The sequence below is a fragment of the Dermacentor variabilis genome, chromosome 2 (assembly GCF_050947875.1).
Source record: "Dermacentor variabilis isolate Ectoservices chromosome 2, ASM5094787v1, whole genome shotgun sequence".
Taxonomy (NCBI): Eukaryota; Metazoa; Arthropoda; class Arachnida; order Ixodida; family Ixodidae; genus Dermacentor; species Dermacentor variabilis.
In genome coordinates, this window is record NC_134569.1 from 61989198 (window position 1) to 62007194 (window position 17997).

Sequence of the window (17997 nt, forward strand, 5' to 3'; positions counted from 1 at the left end):
TTGCAAGGTTTATTTTACCTCCGAGTGCAAGTTCATTTAAATGTGAGCAACGCATCCGTTTTATTGCTTCGCATGGAGGATCATGATCTTAGCGTTCGGTAATGTGCAGCTTTTTTTTTTTTTTTTTTTTTTAGTGGAATGCGGTAGCACACGTGTTTATATATATATGTATATATATATATATATATTTATGGAGCTGGAGAGCTATTAAAGACGTGAAGAATATGCCAGCCCTCTGTTGCGATCGTAGACGCAAATTTTCGTCGCAGAGGCCGAATGCCTTCATTTCTGCAGCCACCAGCAACGATTTTCTCCCCCCCCCCCTTATTTTTTATTTTCTCTCGCTTCCGACCGCGCGCGCGCGCGCGCGTCGGGAGGTGAGACGTCGCCGACACCGCCACGCGCTCAGGTAGCCGCGTTTCGGAGAGCGTAGGGACGCGGAAACGCAAAATATGCGAAAAAAAAAATGAAAGACCGGAAGTACTTGTGGAGGGAATGGCCAATGAAAAGCAAGGCTGCGCTTACGTCACCTCCGCTAGGTGAGCGCTGGCCACTCCTCCAAAAACCACGAGGGAAAGTCGCAGATGTGAGCAGGCGGTCGCGGAGTGTGTGCGCCCCGCGCGTCTGTGCTTTCTTTCCCGCGTTCATGTGGCAACGTGGGAGTTAGCGCTCCTCGAATCGTTCACGTCGTACGCGTTGTCTGTGGTCCGGCATCGCCATGGCAGTACGTCTGTTGATAGACTCGGACAGAGACGTGAGTCTTGCCGCTGAATGCCTCGTGGCGATGTCCAACGCTCGACCTCGCGACCCGTACCCGTACTCTGACTCCGATCGGCGCAGCCCGGCGTCTCTGAGCACGACGGACGGCAGTGACTGCGTGCCTGACGAGCAGGAATCTCATCTCAAGGACACGTCGGTGTACATGATCGCCCGGATACTAGCGGACTTGACGCGGGTACCTCAAGAGCCGGTTGGTTCGGCTGCCGCGAGGCCCGTAAGTAGCGTTAGGCCTAAGGTGCGCGCCGCCTCGAACAAAGCGATCGTGGCGGCGTCGTCGGCCACACCCGGCGTCCGCGGATCCTCTTCTGCTCTCAAGAAAGTCCACATCTGCAGCTACGCAGGCTGCGACAAAGTCTACGGCAAGAGCTCTCACCTCAAGGCGCATCTACGCACGCATACAGGTAAGGAAACAGTCGGAACTGAACGCGCATCGTCTGCTAGCGAGAGGCCGCTACGGAGAACCGGCCCAGTTTTTTTTTCTTTTTTTTACTCTCCGCTTTGTCTCTCGATCAGCTGTGAACCGTGCCGATTCGCGCGCTTGGCGATCCGTGTCTCCAACGTTTTCATGAGAGCCGCTGCTAGGAGATGGAGACTACCTTTGGTCTTGGAGTGAGCGGGGTGGGGCTGGCGCTTTAAGTTTCAGACCGCGTTTCTAACCCTCGGGGCGCTACCTCGGCCGAGAGGGGCGTTCCTCCTTAGCAGACGACAGAGCGGCGGGCTTCTGGTTTCCTTCCTCGGAAAAACGCGATGGGCCGCTTATCGCCCGACACATACGCTCGGTCGACTCCTTCCCGTGTTCGCGAGAGAAAGTTGCAAAGCCACTAGCGATGCGATAACGTTCAGAGATTAGCGGCCAGGCAATCTGGTCGCGGTAATGAAGAGGCGCCGCTGTTTCATGCGCCCACTAGCCCTGTCGTCAAGGCGGCTTGTCGCGTTGCCTACGTCAGTGATCGGCGGACTGTCGCGAGGCAGGGCGTTCATACCCCATTCGGCGCGCATAAGCATGTTGGGGCGTGCGTGGCCAGCGAGCCCGATCTCGGCGGGAAGCAGGGGGTGACCCCCCACACTACCTCACGGCGCGTGAAGCAGCCTCCTCCCAGCCGCCGCGACGAAACCGAGGCAACGGGTCTGGCGGGAGCGTGCGCCTCGTTGGTAGTACACGTACTTGGAAAAAAAGGTGGTTGTTCGAGCGAGGCCAGCCCGAACACACCGCGCGCACGGGGTCTCTTGAACTTCCCTCCGCCCTCATCCGCCCAGTGGCCTTCGGGCAGCCGCGCTCACCTCTGGACGCTGCTTCGCCCGAGCATCTCGCTGACGGAGGAGGGGGCCAGCGATCTTTGTTTTGCTCATAAGTTACCTGCTTACGCGCGCGCACCCTTCTCCTTGGAGAGCTGTGTATGTGGTTCACGGCGCAAGCACAAAAGGCGCGGCGCGCGTTTGCCCGATCGGCGCTTTTAATTTCGCCCTTGCCAACGACTGCCTGCCATTGTGTGAGCGTGTGTACGTGTTTTTCTTTTCGCTGGTGCCATAGTTCGCAACCTCACGGACCATCTCCGAAGTCATTGCCTGTCGCAAGCCTTCTGCGTCGCAGTTACAGAAAAGCGCAGATCACTGCGCCCTTCTTGGCAGCCTGCTTCTTTTAGCGCAACGCGCCCACTTCTGATAAATGGGGTATATTTTAGCTTCATGTGTCTCCCCCACGTGTAGTTCGAACCGCACCGTTCAGTCAGTGTGAAGTGCCGCCATTTCGTTCTTGTGCGTCTCTGCTCGCGGGCACGCCGACGCGTTCCGTCTATTGTGTTTCTGCGCACTTCATCGCGCGCCAGTGATGGGAAATAGTGGGCGGGTTTGTTCGCGTCTGTGCGCTTCCGGCTCACTAGGAGCGGCAGCTGGAGGCCATTTAATGCCGGGATGGGGGGGGGGGGGGAATCTGCGGTCCCGACTCCGGCAGACGCAGCGTGCGTTTTCGCCGCCGGGAGCGTGGACCCGGAAAAGCAGCGCGATGCGTAGGTTTGGCCACGCGGTATGGGAGCGCCGTCGTTCCTGGCAGGTCACAAAGGCCGTGCGCGGAGTGGGGTATCTCCTGCTGACGCGCTGCCGACGTAAATGCCAGCAGCATCGGAGCGTCGCACTTGCGCGCTTGCCCAACGCGCATCTCGTGCAACGTGTGCCGCGACTCACGTGTGCTCGCGCGCGCTCTTCCCAGGGGCCACCGTCGTCGACATGCGGCCCCAGACTCTCCGGCGCCGTGGGTGGGAGCTTCTTTTTCCGAACACGTGTTCCCTGACCTTGACGCGTTTCTCTCTTCTCTGCGCTGTCGTCTTCTCCGTGTCTCCTGCTGCCGTTGCCCCTGTTGGCTGCGGACGCACGGTTGCCCCCCTTCACTTTCTGCGTTTCTCCCAGAATTGCGCGCCCTTGTTTTGTGACCCGCTCGCGTCGTAAGAGCGTCATTGTTCGCAGCGTTTCTCTTTTGGGACCGTCGAGCGTATTCTTTGAATGCACGGAACTCGCCTTTCTTGTTGCCTGCTTGCTTCGCGAATATCGGGAAAACTGAACAAATTTGAATTAGTTTACTAAAAAAAAAAAAGCGGTACAGCAGTAACAACATGTGTCTGTTGAGAGGGCCAGATAGCAGGAACGTTTTGGGCTAAAACGCACAAACCAGAAAAACGACGCAACGTTTTCATGGAATCATGTTGGCATGTTTGTCGCAAAGGTGCGTGGTCCGAATGGTCACCATCATCATTTTCTCCGGGCGCAAAGTAAAGGTTGGGCGGGCAGCTTTACGTGCCTTTTTGTTTTCCCATAACGCCCACGTCACTGTCTCCGTCCAGGCTTCCGCATTCGTGACCTGCAATCTGTAGTACAATAAGCGTGCTGCAGTCTTCGCAGCAGAGCACGTGATGTCGTCACGCGTGGACTCTCGGAACGCATCCGCGCGGTGGTGCTCACGCTCTGCTACCCGGACAACAAGGTGCGTGTTAGGCCTAAGGCCACGCCTCCGTCGCAGGCCAGCACGTGGCCTCTTCCCCGCACTGAATCGGCAGCCGCCTCGCTTTCGCGACCTCTGGAGCCCATCCGTCATGAGTCCGTAACAGCAGAGCAGCAGTGTTGCAACACTGCGCAGGAGTCTTCGATGTGCGTCGCGCCTTGTAATCTTGAGTGGGCGGATGTGCACTTTAGCTGTTCTTGTGCCGCCATGTTGGTGGGGAAAATGGCGAGGCCGCACATGGGATTCCTCGTGACACCTTTTAGGGCCGTTTGCAGAAATATGCTGCGCATGCGCAAAACTTGCTCTATTCCGACAAAAGGTTGTCGTCCGCACACTTCTATATTGATCGCTCTCATCAGCCTCGCTATTGCTACCGCCGAAACCGCGCTAGCCACTCCCCACCCTCCCTCTCCTGTTCTGTGGGGGTATTGCGCTGTGGTAAATGCCATTCAACGGTAACAGTACTTCTCATGTCGCTAGGTTGAGGGCGAACTACGCTGGAGTGAAACTTGTGATATATCTCGTAAAGCCTTCCCGCTCGTGCTTTCCTTCCTAGGAGGAGAATAAACGCAGTCTGTAGAATCGTTCTTTCTTTCAAGAATTAAGCTGGCAAATAATTTTTCACATGGTATATAAAAGTGTAGTGTGTGATTTTAGTGCTGTGCACGGAATGGTAAACCTGATGCTGCCTGTTAAACGCATACAATTCATTTCAACTTGTGTTTATGTACTCCCGGACGATTAGCACGCAATTCAAATGAGGACGATCTCTGGGAGTGGAGGTTTTGCAAAATAGTCCGGTGTCGTAACGTTTAGCGCGAGTGTGCTTGCACCACCGCTGGTGACACCATTACCTGCCTGTCCCCGCAACTTTTTATTTTTCTTCTGCCCTTGACTTCGAGATAACCTTGAGCAAAGTATCAAGGCCAATTGCTTCGTGGACTGTCGTCCCCGTATTATGCGCGGAGGGGGTGTGCCTCCTCAACCGTGCAGCTACTGGGGAGTCTATCTTGGGTTAAGAGTTAAGCTGCTTTTGACTCAATAAACAATCATAAATGACACACGTCAACTTACATTATACTAACTTAGCTACAGACCATGTGTCTCGCTCTTTTCTATTTGCGACAAGAAAGAACGGGTTAAGGCTATATGTGCTACAGCCCAAATTTCTCCATCAGTCCGCTTACGACTACCGGCACCCTTTGCGAGGGCGTAGTGACTCATCGTCAGGATCAGTCTGTCGTGACAGTAGTTGAGTCACTCTACAACTGTCACCGAGATACTGACCCTGTAGAATGTGTATAGTATTTCTGTGAGGCAGTGCCCTGGTAACATTATAGGCCTCTAGCATTAGGCACGCTGCTCTGCAAAGCTTCATTACAGCCACTCCCGTTCGTCTGCAGCCCTCCTCAGCTATTTCTACTCACGCTACGGATATAAAAATGGGTTGAAAACCGCGAGTGAAAAGGAAAGGGACGCGTGGTTAACAATAACGTATTGCGAAATAATTTACCAATCCAGCTTACATCAGTATTCCGCTTGAGCGTCCCTTTGACGAGTCCCGTGGAACGGCAGGCTTCTTTTTTTTTTTTTTTTTTTTCATTCTTTAAGACGCGGCAGTGTTCCGGAAGCCATCGTGCGCTCGCTAGATGACCGCCAAAAAAAAAAAAAAAAAAAAAAAAGTCGGATATCTCCTTTTACGTCACAAAGCAGCTGCAGTCTGTGCGAGGAGACGAGGTTGGCGAATGCAGCTGCCGCTTGCGCCCACGTTTCTTCATTTTGAGACGTGTCGAGCCCTTTTGCGCAGTTGCAACTTATTCGCAGACGCCGCGATCCGTTTCTTCTCTCTCGTTACATAGTAGCCGGCGGCACGCGGAAACGATCCGCGGCGTGTCGTCTTTATATAAGGCCATCGCTTCGCAGCTGCGGCTGAAAACTTGGATGCGCACTCCGATGTTGTTATTTGTTGGGAAAACAATGCTGTTTCCGTCGACCTTGTGGCCTAAACCGGTCGCGTGTGCACAAGCGAATGTACCGGGAGTGATGAACGCGCTGCCGTGCTTGGTTTTTAATGCGCAATTGGGCGCAGTATACTCCTAGGTGCAGGGCTCGGGGAGTTTTTCAAGCAGCAAAACCACGCGAGGCGGTCCCCGCCGCACGCCTGGTCCAATAACATAGAAAATGAAGTCCCAATTCAGTCACTTTTTACAAATCTATTATGGTATGATTTCACCTGAGAAAGCAAAGGAAAAGAAAGCCTGCCTTGAAGGTCGATAAGGTAGTTATTGATATAGTGATATAGATTTTTTTTTCTTACATTGCATTTCTGTTTGCTTTCATAATGTCTAAGCCAACTTGTCTCATTTTTTTTTTTCTGCTTATGTATTGTTTTTGTCGGTCCTGAATTAGTGCCTGTGCCTACTCCTGCTGCCCTCAGACCGGGTTTAAGGCCCGTCAAGTTGCTGCAAGCAACTTTTTCATTAAATCCCCCATAAATTGTATGTTTATGGAAATAAAGGCAAATATAAATATAAAACTACAGGCCGTGGTTGCTTAATGGCTATGGTGTGGGGCTGCCAAACACGAGGTGTCGGATCAAATTCCGGCCGCGGCCGCATTTCAATGGGGGCGAAATGCGAAAGCATCCGTGCATTAAGGTTTAGGCGCACCTAAAGAGCCACAGGTGGTCCAAATTATTCCGCAGTCCCCCCGCTTTGGCGTGCCTCATAATCAGATCGTGGCTTAAGCATGTGAAACCCCATAATCTAAGCTAATCTGGTGATGTACCGAAAGTAAAATTGTTCTGCAGAACTACCGGTAGTCTTGGAGACCGGCACTGCGATAGGTTTCTGCGCTTCTCATTAGCTTTAGTGGTGACTCGTTTTGTTGGCCTGGCCGCTTCTTGTACTCCGTGCAGCTGGCTTCGCGAATCTCGTTCTTCCCTCGGCCCTCGTCGCCGAGTTCGCGATGGATGGATGGACAAACTTTATTGAAGTCCATTAGGTCGCGCTAGTTTCCTAGCCCAAAGCTCCCACGTTAGGATTGAAAGGCCTAGCCTTTCGACCGCTTCCCAGGTCCGTCGGCCTGCCCATAGCTGCTCTTCTAATGTGGGACTCCGTAGAGCTGCGTAACACGGAGCAACGCCGGAGTATACAACTAAGATAAATGGTGTCGTTACATTTATCGCGTGCTGTATGGTGCAGCGCTTTAACGTGGATGGCCGAGCAGGCGTTACGAAAGTCTCCTTCGTTCTACTCTCTCCCTTTCCTCCTCCTCATTTCGCCGAAATCGGATCTCCCCCCAGGCGTCCGCATCTTGCGGCACGTGCGAAAGGTCGGCCATGTGTCTCGCGGACTGGCGAGCATCGCCGATCCCGTTCGCTCGATAAACATGCTGTATAGGTAGCGGCGCCTTGAAACGGTCCCGCCCGGTCTCCAGGTTTCGGCTTTCGAGGCGGCAGCGAGCTCGTGTTTTGCTTCGTCGAGGCACATCGCTTTCTGCGCAGTGCTTATCGGCTTTGCAGTCTTCCACGGTTTGACCGGCCAAGTATCTCCTCGGGGCGAGCGACAAAGAGGCCCCGAATACTGCGTAGATTGCAAACGGGATCGGTGCGCCTCGAGTTTATCTAGCTCCGTTCTTTTTTTTTTTCGTCGCTTCTGCAGTTGTGAAGCCTGCACCGAGGGCCTAGAGAAATAGAGACAGACGCGGAGATCTGTGAAGCACCGCGTGAAAATCGCCAGTCCGCGTGTCCTGTCCGTGAGCTCGCTGGCACTTTTAATTTGCGTCCGCAGTGCTGCATGTGCAACGCCGTAGGCGAGCGCTCCGAACGCCTTCTGCTTAAGTTTAATGTCTATCGCGAATCTCGGTGCTTGCGATTCTTGCAAAAGAACGCCAGCGGGGCATGGGGTTTTTAATACGCAAAGAAACTATTTTAGTCTTATAGGCAACGTTGCTTGCTGAAACCCAGCCAATACTCGTTTGCTGTTCTTCCAGCAAGACACTGCTCTCTACAGCCCACATTTATTTATTTATTTCCGTCAACGGCGCTGGAGCGCTCAAAGTGGAAGTGCGTGGTCACGTGAACGTAGCCTAGCTGTAGCTACATTTACTTGAGAAATGCGGGTCGAGTCTGCTTGTCGGGATGGAAACCGGTCGTTGGGTCCATGTAAGCGCTAGCGAGTCGGGCCGAGCGAGCGTCGATACGAGTTCGGTCAATCCGTCTGCAAGGGGTGCGTTGACTCGCCCAAAACGCTGGGCAAAAGGCACGCGAATGCGATGAGGTCCACTTCTGACTCCACCAGCTCGCGTCGCGTTCATGCAAGCCAAGCTTGCAATTGCACCCGAAGTCCATAAATCTGGTTTTGTCGCGCACGCCGCTCTCCCGCAGCTGACCATGAAGGTAACCCTCTGAAGCGTGACAAATCTGCTCCCACCCTCTTTTCTTTCCCCTCCACGTTCAAACATTCGGGAAGCGAAAGAATGGAAGCAGGCCAGGTGGGATTCCTAGTTACCCGAAGAAGTAAACGTTCTTTTTCGTGGAAGACAGGCTTTCAGGTTTTAGTCAGTTCTTCTGCCACGTGGCTTCTGGTGCTTCTTTTTTTTTTTTTTAATCCAGCGCTGCTACTTTTTGAAGATGACTCAGAAGAACATGACGGGCGCTTCTGGTTCCATACAGGCGTTCACGAGGGCTGAGGAGTTTTCGGCGAAGTCGTACGTCACGAATTCCGCCAGCCCTCCCATCGTCCGGTGGGGAGCGCGGGACGAAAAAAAAAAGGGGGGGGGGAGAAAAGGGAAAAAAAGAAACATTGTGTGTGTGTGTGTCTTTCCAGCGCGGCGTTGTGGGAGTGGCGCGGGTGCCGTGAACGTGGTCCGATGCGATCGGCGACGCGTGCCTCGATTCTTGTGCCGTTCGACGGCAGGCGCCGTCGGCAGTTTCCGCGTGTGCTAACCCTCGCAGCCGTTTGGCCCGCGCCCAGAGTGAGTGGAGCGACGATAGGGGAGCGCTCGCCTTGCGACACGCGTGCACTCGAGCGATAGAAAGGCGGCGGTCTGCTGGGCCCCGCTATCGGCGAGACCACCTTCGCCGCAGATAAGCCGCCGGCTTTGTTGCGCACTCGCCTTCTTCCTCGCCGCGTCCGCGCGACGGCCATGCGGAAGGATTGCTCGCGGCGAAAGTGCTAGCCCGAGGTCATCAAGCCTTGGCGCGCTTGCGGAGGCTATTCCGTGAAATCTCTCGAGGGACATGCCCTACGTTTTGTCTTCGCTATCGGGTGACCTCTTCCGTATTGAGGAACCGCGCAAACTCATTGCCCCGCCTTGTGGACGAGTCGGGACTCTGGTTTGTTGTTGTGTGTGCGTGCCGTTAGCGGATGTATATGGGCATCCCTAGTCCCGAATTCCCAACCAGCGCAGCAGAAATTCTCGTGGCCATCACGCACGTCTTTATGCTTTCATTGTCGTTGCTAAAGCGCCTGCTCTTGCATCGGCTTTTGACCTACACTCCTCCCCCTTAAAGTTGGTGCACACTGGCTTGGGCCTTTCCGGTAATGAGATGCCGCGTGTACATCATCCTGAGTTGCCCCGCGGTAGCACTCAGTGGAGCGCGCGCAGTGATACGCGCTCTTTTGGAGAGCATTCTGGGGCAGCTCGCCTAGCTTTCGCCGCGGGCACCGTCCCTTCGTTGTGTAGCGGCGCATGCGGGCCCCGGGAGCGGAGTGTTTTGATACGGCACTTCCGGCTTTACGACACCGCGATGTCTCGTCCGGTTGCTTTACGACTTCGGCGGCCGACGATGTAGCGCCCCTGCTCGGCACCCTTTTTGATTTCTCTCACTAGCTGCCGCTGCTCGAAACTCGATTGGGCGTGTTTGGACTCGGCGCGTTTGCGGAGGCCTGCTAATCAGGCGCCCAAAGAGAAAAATATATAGAGCTGTCTTTTGCGCATCATACCTAATTCGAGAACTCCGTAGAGGTCCACCGTGATATCTCCTCTATGGTAATTTTGATTTTTACTTTCGTCGCTCGTCAAACGCGGTACCGGGCCAACCAGTAGCGGTGCGCTGCGTCTAGAGAGAGGACACACCCCTCATAAATAAGCACATAGCGCCAGTGCCCATTTTTCGGCGGCTCACTATTTCTTGCATCTTTTTTTGTCATCGTTTATTAGCGTTACCTGTAGCACTCTCTCACTTGCGTTCGCTGCCGTCTTCGCCAAGGGGCGCCAGCTGGTTCTCCCCGAACGAAAGCGAGGTGGCGAAAAAGTCATTTGAAGTCCGCGCCTTCTTGTTTTCTTTATAACCACTTCCGTATTTTTTGGCGCCTCGATAATAGAGACCTCATTTTGACAGCACCACCTGCCAAACCACGCCCGCGGTCTGCCGCCGGCGATGCTGCCGCCACCGTTAGCGAGAAAAGAGCGAGCGAGTCGGTTCATCACGCATCCGCGGTGTCCATCATCCAGATTTCGCCCGCGTTCTGGCGCGCGTGCAGAATGGACGGCACGGCGAAGCGGCGGAGGAAAGTGAGGTGGGGGAACCCAGGGGAGAACACGCGCTTCCAGAATCGGCGGCCGCTTGCGAAACGCTCCGTGGGGCAGCGTTTGTTTCGGAAGCTCGCAACTTTTCTCTCTCGTCGCGCGCGCGCGGCGTGTGTGCGTTTCTTGCTCTTTTCCCGCCCGCTGGCTCGGTGCCGTTGCGAGCGGCGCTTCTCTGCCGTGACCCACTTTGCCCGTGGCAGGTAGCCATTGTTTCGTCGTCGCTGTCCGCTCCTTGCAGTGCGGTCGTTCTGGTTGTATGCTTTTTTTTTTCTTTGGTTGCTTTTCTCCTCCTGCGTTTATACCTCGGGCCAGGGGTGGTGGGCGGCCTACGTGCGCGCGCCGGACGCTTCCCGGCTCTCCGCCGGTCGGTGCTGTCGCCCATCTTCTATATATCGGCCTGCATAAATCTCGTACCCCCTGAGCGTGCACGCACCTTCTCCCCGTTCCTTCTTCTGCCGTTGAGCGAGCCCGCGTGCTGTTTCGTTTCTGTGGCCCGGTCGGCTTGCGCAGTTCCAAGCGCTGCTGTATTTCTTTTCTTCTCTGGCTGCCTGTGACGCCTCCGCGTGCCGTTTACATCCCTCTCTCGGCGTGCGTTTGGTGCTCTCGATATATTTGCGTGCCTCGGGTTTCGGCATCCCGCAGCTTTCCCGTGACGCCTAGACGCCGTTCGACTAGACGTACTGCCCGGCACCTGCCTTGCATTCAGCGCGCCTGCCTTCTGCGGTGGTCTTTTCCTTTCGCGTTCCTTAAAGGGCGAATGAGCCTTGATAGAGTTCCGCGAGTTGCATGCCTCACCTCATTGCCCTTTCATATTTCGTGACTGAACTAAGCACGGACTCGCGGGCATCCAAGTCTTCGTCCTCTTCGTCCCAAAACACGCATGCATGTGCGCGCACAAGCGCGATGTTAGGAGAACAAGGGGTGACGCCATGGGTGCTGAAGCTGTTTCGCAACTATGCTGCAGCCAAAGGTGACTGTAGTGAGAGTACAAATAAATGCTAAAGAAGACGCATACCAAGATTAAATACGGAGAAACATAAGAAATTGTCGTGTTCCTCCATCATTGCCGCCATGTACGGCTACTATGCGGGCCACCCTGATTCTCCTACTCGCGCGCCGGACGCACTTCGCGCCCGCGATGGCCGAGTCCAAGTCGAAAGAGCGACGCGGGACACAGTCGTCGTCGCCCCCCCCCCCCCCCCCCCCCAAGAGTCTCGTGCCTTCCTCGCGCTGGTCGGTCTTCGTGGCGGTCGGTACGTCGTACGCCTCCAAGCGCTCGGTGTACAGGTTGGAGCGTCGATGCGTGCTACTACTGGCAAGCGCGTATTTGTTTGAATGCGAGACCGCGGGAGGAGGAGCCGGTCGCGCGACGCTTGGCCGCGCATGCTGCGGAGTCGGCCGGAGCGCCCTTCTTTGAAGTGCGTACGGGAAACGGGAGGAAGGGTGCAGAGCATGCTTGCAAGGCGTTGGTGTGTGTGAGGGTAGTGATTATGTGCGCGCTCTCAGACGCCGGAGCGGTACGAATGAGCGGACTACTCCCCCCGCGGCTCAATGAGAGAGGGTGTTGTCGCCATCGTGCGTACACCGAGGTAGCACTCTAGCACAGCGTGCGCCGTGCCAGCCTCCTGTATTGTACTGGGTTGTGTACGCGCACGGCCGAGGCACGGCGTTCCGAGTCGCGGCGTGGTCTGCTCCAGTTGTTTTGCGACGCGCCCTCTCCTCTACCAGTGCGCGGCGCCCTTGCTTTTTCCTCCGCCGACTCCTCCTGTTTTGCGTGCGAAAGCCTTTCCTTATTTTCGATCATTCTCCCTCTTTGTGCGGCTGTCTCGCCGATGCCGGTGGCTTCCTCGGTCTCGCTGTAAGCCCCAACCTCGCGTTGCGTTGACGCGGAGGCGCGCATACTTTTATGCAACGTCCGGCGCCCACGCGGTTGAAGTTCTCGGAAGAGGCTGCCGCCGCTGTCGCGATACGCCGTTCCTGGTTCGATTGTGCCTCATTCTGAGAAAGAGAACAACACCGCGGTCGGCGGGCATCTTGCGAAATGTCACATAGGTGGGCTGCCCTGGAGAGGCTGCTTTCCGACCACATAGTCGCATCTGGAGGCCCGCCTCTTCATTGATTTCATTGAACGGAGAATTCGGGCCTTCTGATCCCCATAAGCCATTTCCCATGAATCTGCGTAGGCTAAGATTAGTTAATGCAGACAAGAGAGACCTAAAAAAAAAACAAAAAAAAACAGGTGCACCGAACGCTACATGCCGCCACAAAGCTCTTGCTTTCTAGCGCTTTTTCCATGAAGGGGCTCGAAATGTCGTCGGTAGACCTTCGGTCGGAAAACATAATTGCAGGACAGTCGACCTCCCGAGATTCGCGCCTCCAATTAGGATTACGTTTGTCAAAAGATAGCGTAAAATAACCTCGAGCATTGGAAAAGCATAAATGAACTGGGGGCGCTGCTGCGTATGCCTGCGCATGTTTATCCTTGCTTTCTAAACAATGCCCCCTTTGTACTCACTCTCGCTTTCGCCGTTTCTCTCTTACTGATAACAGTGCATTGAGAGCAAGATAGTCTTAACGATTGCTTCCGCTTTGTTTCATTTCTTTATCGCTCGCTCTGCATGTTGTTTGTGGCAGTAACGACGGTCGGCGTGAGTCGCAAATCGCACGCGATTGGAAAGGACGAGAGCGATCGCCACTTTGTCATGTTCCTGGTCCGGTTTAGCTTTGTTTCTTATCGAAATGTCGTAGCTTTGTTTCTTATCGAAATGTCAAGCTGCGCGCCGATAATCGTTGTTTACACTCGGGCCTGCATTATGCGCGCCATCGTAGTAGAATCGTTTCCGTTATCGTGATTTCCGATAAGAGTTCGCTGTAGTGTTTTATCAGGTGAGCACTGATTGTATAGGGCCGATGTGTGGGCGTCGCGCTTGAAGGTCTTTAGTCGCACCAGTACCGAGATGCCCACGTAAGCTCCGAGCCAAAAAAACTTACATGCCGACTGCTCTAAGACGTTGAGGTCTTCGAATTGTGTCGCCGCCTATTGTATGCGCTTGAAGAGGCACCGCGAAATGCTGGTCTTACGCGCTTGGCCCACTGTACGCGGCTTGTTGTCACGTTGGGACGGAACAACAACAAAAAAACTAATTGCCCTTCCGCTCTGTGAAGAAGGCTGACCAGCGAAGCTGTGTATGTGGGCCCCTTAATGGCGAACTGCATATCCGCCGTGGGTCGGCCCGGCATTGTACTAACTTCGGGATCGACCTACGTATAGGGAGTGCTTAACGCTTGCTTCACCTCCACCGCGGGTCAGCCCGGCATAGCACTATCTTCGGGATCAGCCCACGTATGGGGAGTGCTAATGCCTGCTTCACCTCCTCATTTGACGTTTTGAGCCATTCGGAGAGGGCGTATCCGCACTGCAAGCCAAAAATAGCTGACCCGGTGGCGCATTCCACAATATGGCGGTGCTTTGAGTGTCCAGGAAAGGGCACCCCCATCACGCGAGCTGCGTTGTGGGCTCTGAGGGGCACTACATTGTGAAGCACTCTGCTTTGTTTTTGACAGGATCGTGTCCTTTACCGTGCCCCGACAAGTACACTAGCGTATTATTGCGTTTTACTTCCATTTTTCGAGATCCGAGGGAAGGAAACGAGCCCACCGCCGCGGGTGTTGACGATGATAAACTTCATTCCGTAGTCCGAGACATCTTTACGGCGTGATTTCAGTGCGTCGTCGTAATTGGCTGCTCCTATTCCGAACGCAGCCGTGTTAGCGCGCGCAAGTGGGCGTTGTCAGCGCGGCCACGAGTGCGCGCCCCCGCAGTTGCGAAGCTCCGGGTGATAGCGCCCGCGGGTTGTTGTGTAAGTGTGCAAGATGCAGGCCACAAGTTTGCTCTCTCTCTCTTTCTCTCTCTCTCTCTCTGTGTGTGTGTGTATGTACGTGCTCTCGACAACCCTACCGCCGGTTGTGGTCGCATCGAATGCTAGTCTTGGAAACCGAGTTAGTAAAGAGTTATAGCTCAGCTGACCAGCCGGCCAGCGTAGACGCCAGTGCGCGTGCGCGGTACCTGCGCCGTGGCGTCTACGCTGAGCTATAACACACTATTGTCCCACCTTCCATGCCTTCTCTCTTGCTGTGTGACAGTTCAAGGGCTACTCGCACGAAACGTTTTACCGATGCCATCTATCCGCACTATCAGTTAATTCTATCAGTTAACTATAGTTAACTATCGTTATAGTTAACTATAGTTGTCAGTTAACTATCAGTTAACTATAGTTAACTAGTAAATTTATCAGTTATCTATCAGTTAATTTCCTTTCCCTTTGTCCTCCGGTAGCTTCAACACTAGTCAAGGAGGGAAGGTGTTGAAGGTCCGAAGTCGGCGCCCCTCGATCATTCGAGTGCACGGTGGCAGCGCGAAGGAAGAGCCGTTGTCCGATAAAGCGACGCTTTATTCAAACGCCGAGGCGTCTCTCCGAGTCCAAGCCCTAAGCTCCTCCTCCGCACAATTAAACATGACTTTTTAAGCCCTCAGTTGCACACAGAAGTCGCAAACCAACCAATCACACATGCGAGTTCACATCATTGTAACCAATAGCACAACCCTCTTCGTGCCGCTCACGTCATTGGTGGAAACAGTGGCACTCTTTACAACACGCCAGGGGATAGAATTTCTCAAAGCCACGTGCCATCTCCCTCTGCCCTACGTTGGGCTGCGAGTATCGGCCCCTGATGTCCTCATCTTTTCACCTGCAAGCGACCGCAATGCAAGCTGCGAGAATGTTTCCATGAAACTAGGGCTTATTGACTGCATATCTGCCGGACAGCGGGCTGCCCTGCCAGTACCGAGAAAACTGTCTCCCGTGCAGCTGTGTGCCGGTTCGCTTGAAATCCAAACACTATAATTGGGACCCGATGGCGATCGCACACAAAAGGATCCATCGGTCGTAGCCGGCTAAGTGATTGTAAAGCTACCGCTGTTTTCACAGGCATTCTCAGAAGGCGTACGCGGATGCCAAACATCAAACCGGCTGGGCAGCGTCGCGTCGCCAAATTTCCGTGACCGAGACGGTCGACGGGGCATTTGGGAAGCGCATGGGCATCAGCGGTGACCTTTCACCTTCACGACAGTCTCCCCGAACGCTCCCCTTCAGGTCCGGCCGTCTACCAGTTTCTTCCGAACGAGCGTGCAGATCTAGTGCCTTTTCTACGGCGCAGCCACTAATCCGTTTTCTCTCCACGCGTGGGTGTTTACCGCGTCTCCTCTTCGCGGAACCCACCTGCGTGCTTCGTTTCAGGTTATTGGCCGATACAGCCGCGGGTGAACTCGTCCTGCGCTTTGCTGTAGTCGCCTAAACTGGGCCACAAAACAACAGCAAGGTCAACTCCCTAACCTCAAACTGAATCTATCTATCTATCTATCTATCTATCTATCTATCTATCTATCTATCTATCTATCTATCTATCTAATCAGGTGGCTGCCGGAGCCGCTGAGTTAGTGGAGGAGGAGGTTAGCTCTGCCAAATGTTTGGCAGAGCTAAGCTCTTTCTTGTTCTGCAGCGAAAAAAACAAAAGCAGCAAAACGGTCGTTTAATGTTGGTGTAATGTTGGTTTGAACGGTTTTAACTCCATATTGCGATTCTCCCGGAATGAGCCTGTTGAAACGCGTCGACGCCAGGGATATACACACCTGTGTTTTATCCGTTATTCACGCGGCGCCTGTCTCCGACCTATCGCACATAGTAACTTAACTGGCTCATGTTCTCACTCTTGTTTCTTTTTTTCTTCATCCGCTGTTCGCAAAACGTAACAGGTGTTCCTGCTCACTGCAAGCTGCTTTTGGCGCACGTGTCGAAACAAATTGTACACTCCTAAACATCTGCTTTGATTTTTCTTTTTTCCTTTACACCGTGCGATGACGAGAAGTGTTTATGATGTCGTTCCACTGGCATCAAACTGTGATGCGTCGCCACAGGAAACAGGTTCACTGTGCTTACAGAGTATTGGTCGCTGACTCGCGACGGATCTCTTCCTTTTTTATTTTTAACGTCGCAGTGGGCGATCAAACAAGTTTTGTAGCATGCTTTAGGGAAACACGTGACATCTGCCACGGTGGCTCTGTAAATTGCGGCCACAATTCCTAAAGTCGAACAGTAATGAATATAGCGCGAGAAGCACGATCGCAGATATGTGAGAACATAAAGACAGGGCGAATGTAAACTCCACATGTAAACTCGCGTCGAACGACTGCGGTACAAGTCATGCTCCGCCGCATTCGGCTGTGCGCGGCAAGTAAAAGCGCTCATCTGCTGTGGATGACGGCGCGCCAGGGGTTGCGTGACTGTGCGCTTCTCCGCGGCCATTTCGCATTCCGATTAAACGTCTGCGCGGCAGCGCTGCTTCCTTTTGGGAATCTTGCAAAAATGGCTTCGACTCAAAACCTGTACGTTTTGTTTCACACAGCAACGTGAGCCACCGTGCTTGGACTGTTTACGCCCCCATCCCCCCCTCTCGTCCAGCTGAGACCGCCGCCCCTGGAGGAGCGCGTGTTTACCGTCATGAGTTTCTTGACGTGCGTGCGCTAGGCTGGGCCACTTCCCGGTGTGTTTCTTTGGTTTATTGCGCTACGCGCACCCCTCCCCCCTCTCAGCGCTTCCCTCTTCTGTTGAGCCGCCCCCTTTCGTGCGGCCCGTACGTGGTGGCCACCACGCGCCGGTGCCGCACTTCGGAAGCGGCGGCCCGCTGTTGCTACTGCCGCCCCACGCTACTTCCCTCGTGTTCTCCCTCTCCTGCGAGGACCGCCTTCTTTCTTCGGATCTCCTTCGTTTATTTGCGCTTGCGCCAACCGTGTACGGGTTGTTTTCTGTTTCCTGCGTGTGTTCCCATCGTCTCCCCTTTACACGCTGTACTTTTCCTCCCTCTTCCGTTATCTTTGAAACTCGTTTCCGCTTTATAAGAGAGCGAGCTTGCTCGGTTCCGCCTCCCCTTGGCCGGCTTCGCGTTCGGGACCCGCTGGAGCGAGCGAGCGGGCTCCACGAAGCCGGGCCGTTAATTTCAGGCTTGCGGGTTCGACTGCCTGCCTGCAGCCTCGATGGGTGAAAACCTACCTCCTGTGCTGGTTGGGAAAGGCGGCGTATGTTGTTCGGTCGAAGCTGCGAAAAGGCGGCTGCTGCGCTCTCGTTTGCGCCGGTCACCGTGGCGCTCGTGTGCTATGGTTTCATTGAACACTTCTCGGCAGTGCTTAAATGGGTCGGGAATGGTAACCGCGCCTGTGCAGGAACGTTGGGCAAGGGGAATGCGCCAGACTTAGTTGACGTATACGCTTTCTGTTGCCGCTCACGACAGGTAGAGACAGCGCGCGAGAGAAACGCCCGCATAAAAAAGAAACCTAGTACGCCGTTGTTTAACTTCACAGGCGTCACTCCGCGACCTTCCAGCTTCCGACCTTGCGTAACTGAGCTTCCCGTGGCAGACGTAGGCTGACTGCTTAACTTTAAAATAATAGCAATAAAACCGAAAAAAAATTTGGCACCCCACCCGTCGCAGACAAGCGCGGCGCCATGTCGTCCTAAAAAAAATTGTCCGCGGGACTGTTTCTTGCTCGAGGTCAATCTGGTGAACAAAAGTACCGACTCTCAGCTGAAGCGATTACATCTAATGTCGTCAGAAGCACTACTTTCACTCGCACTATT

At 54.2% G+C, this 17997-nt stretch overlaps 1 protein-coding gene across 1 annotated transcript in view; it reads left to right on the forward strand.

Moving 5' to 3' along the window:
* The first annotated feature begins 560 nt into the window (after positions 1–560).
* The window catches only part of LOC142571994 (uncharacterized), a 34880-nt gene continuing 17443 nt past the window's right edge, over positions 561–17997 (forward strand). The window contains exon 1 of the mRNA XM_075680765.1: positions 561–1181. Coding sequence (XP_075536880.1) covers positions 719–1181 — 463 coding nt within the window. The 5' untranslated portion in view covers positions 561–718. The remainder of the gene's footprint in view (positions 1182–17997) is intronic.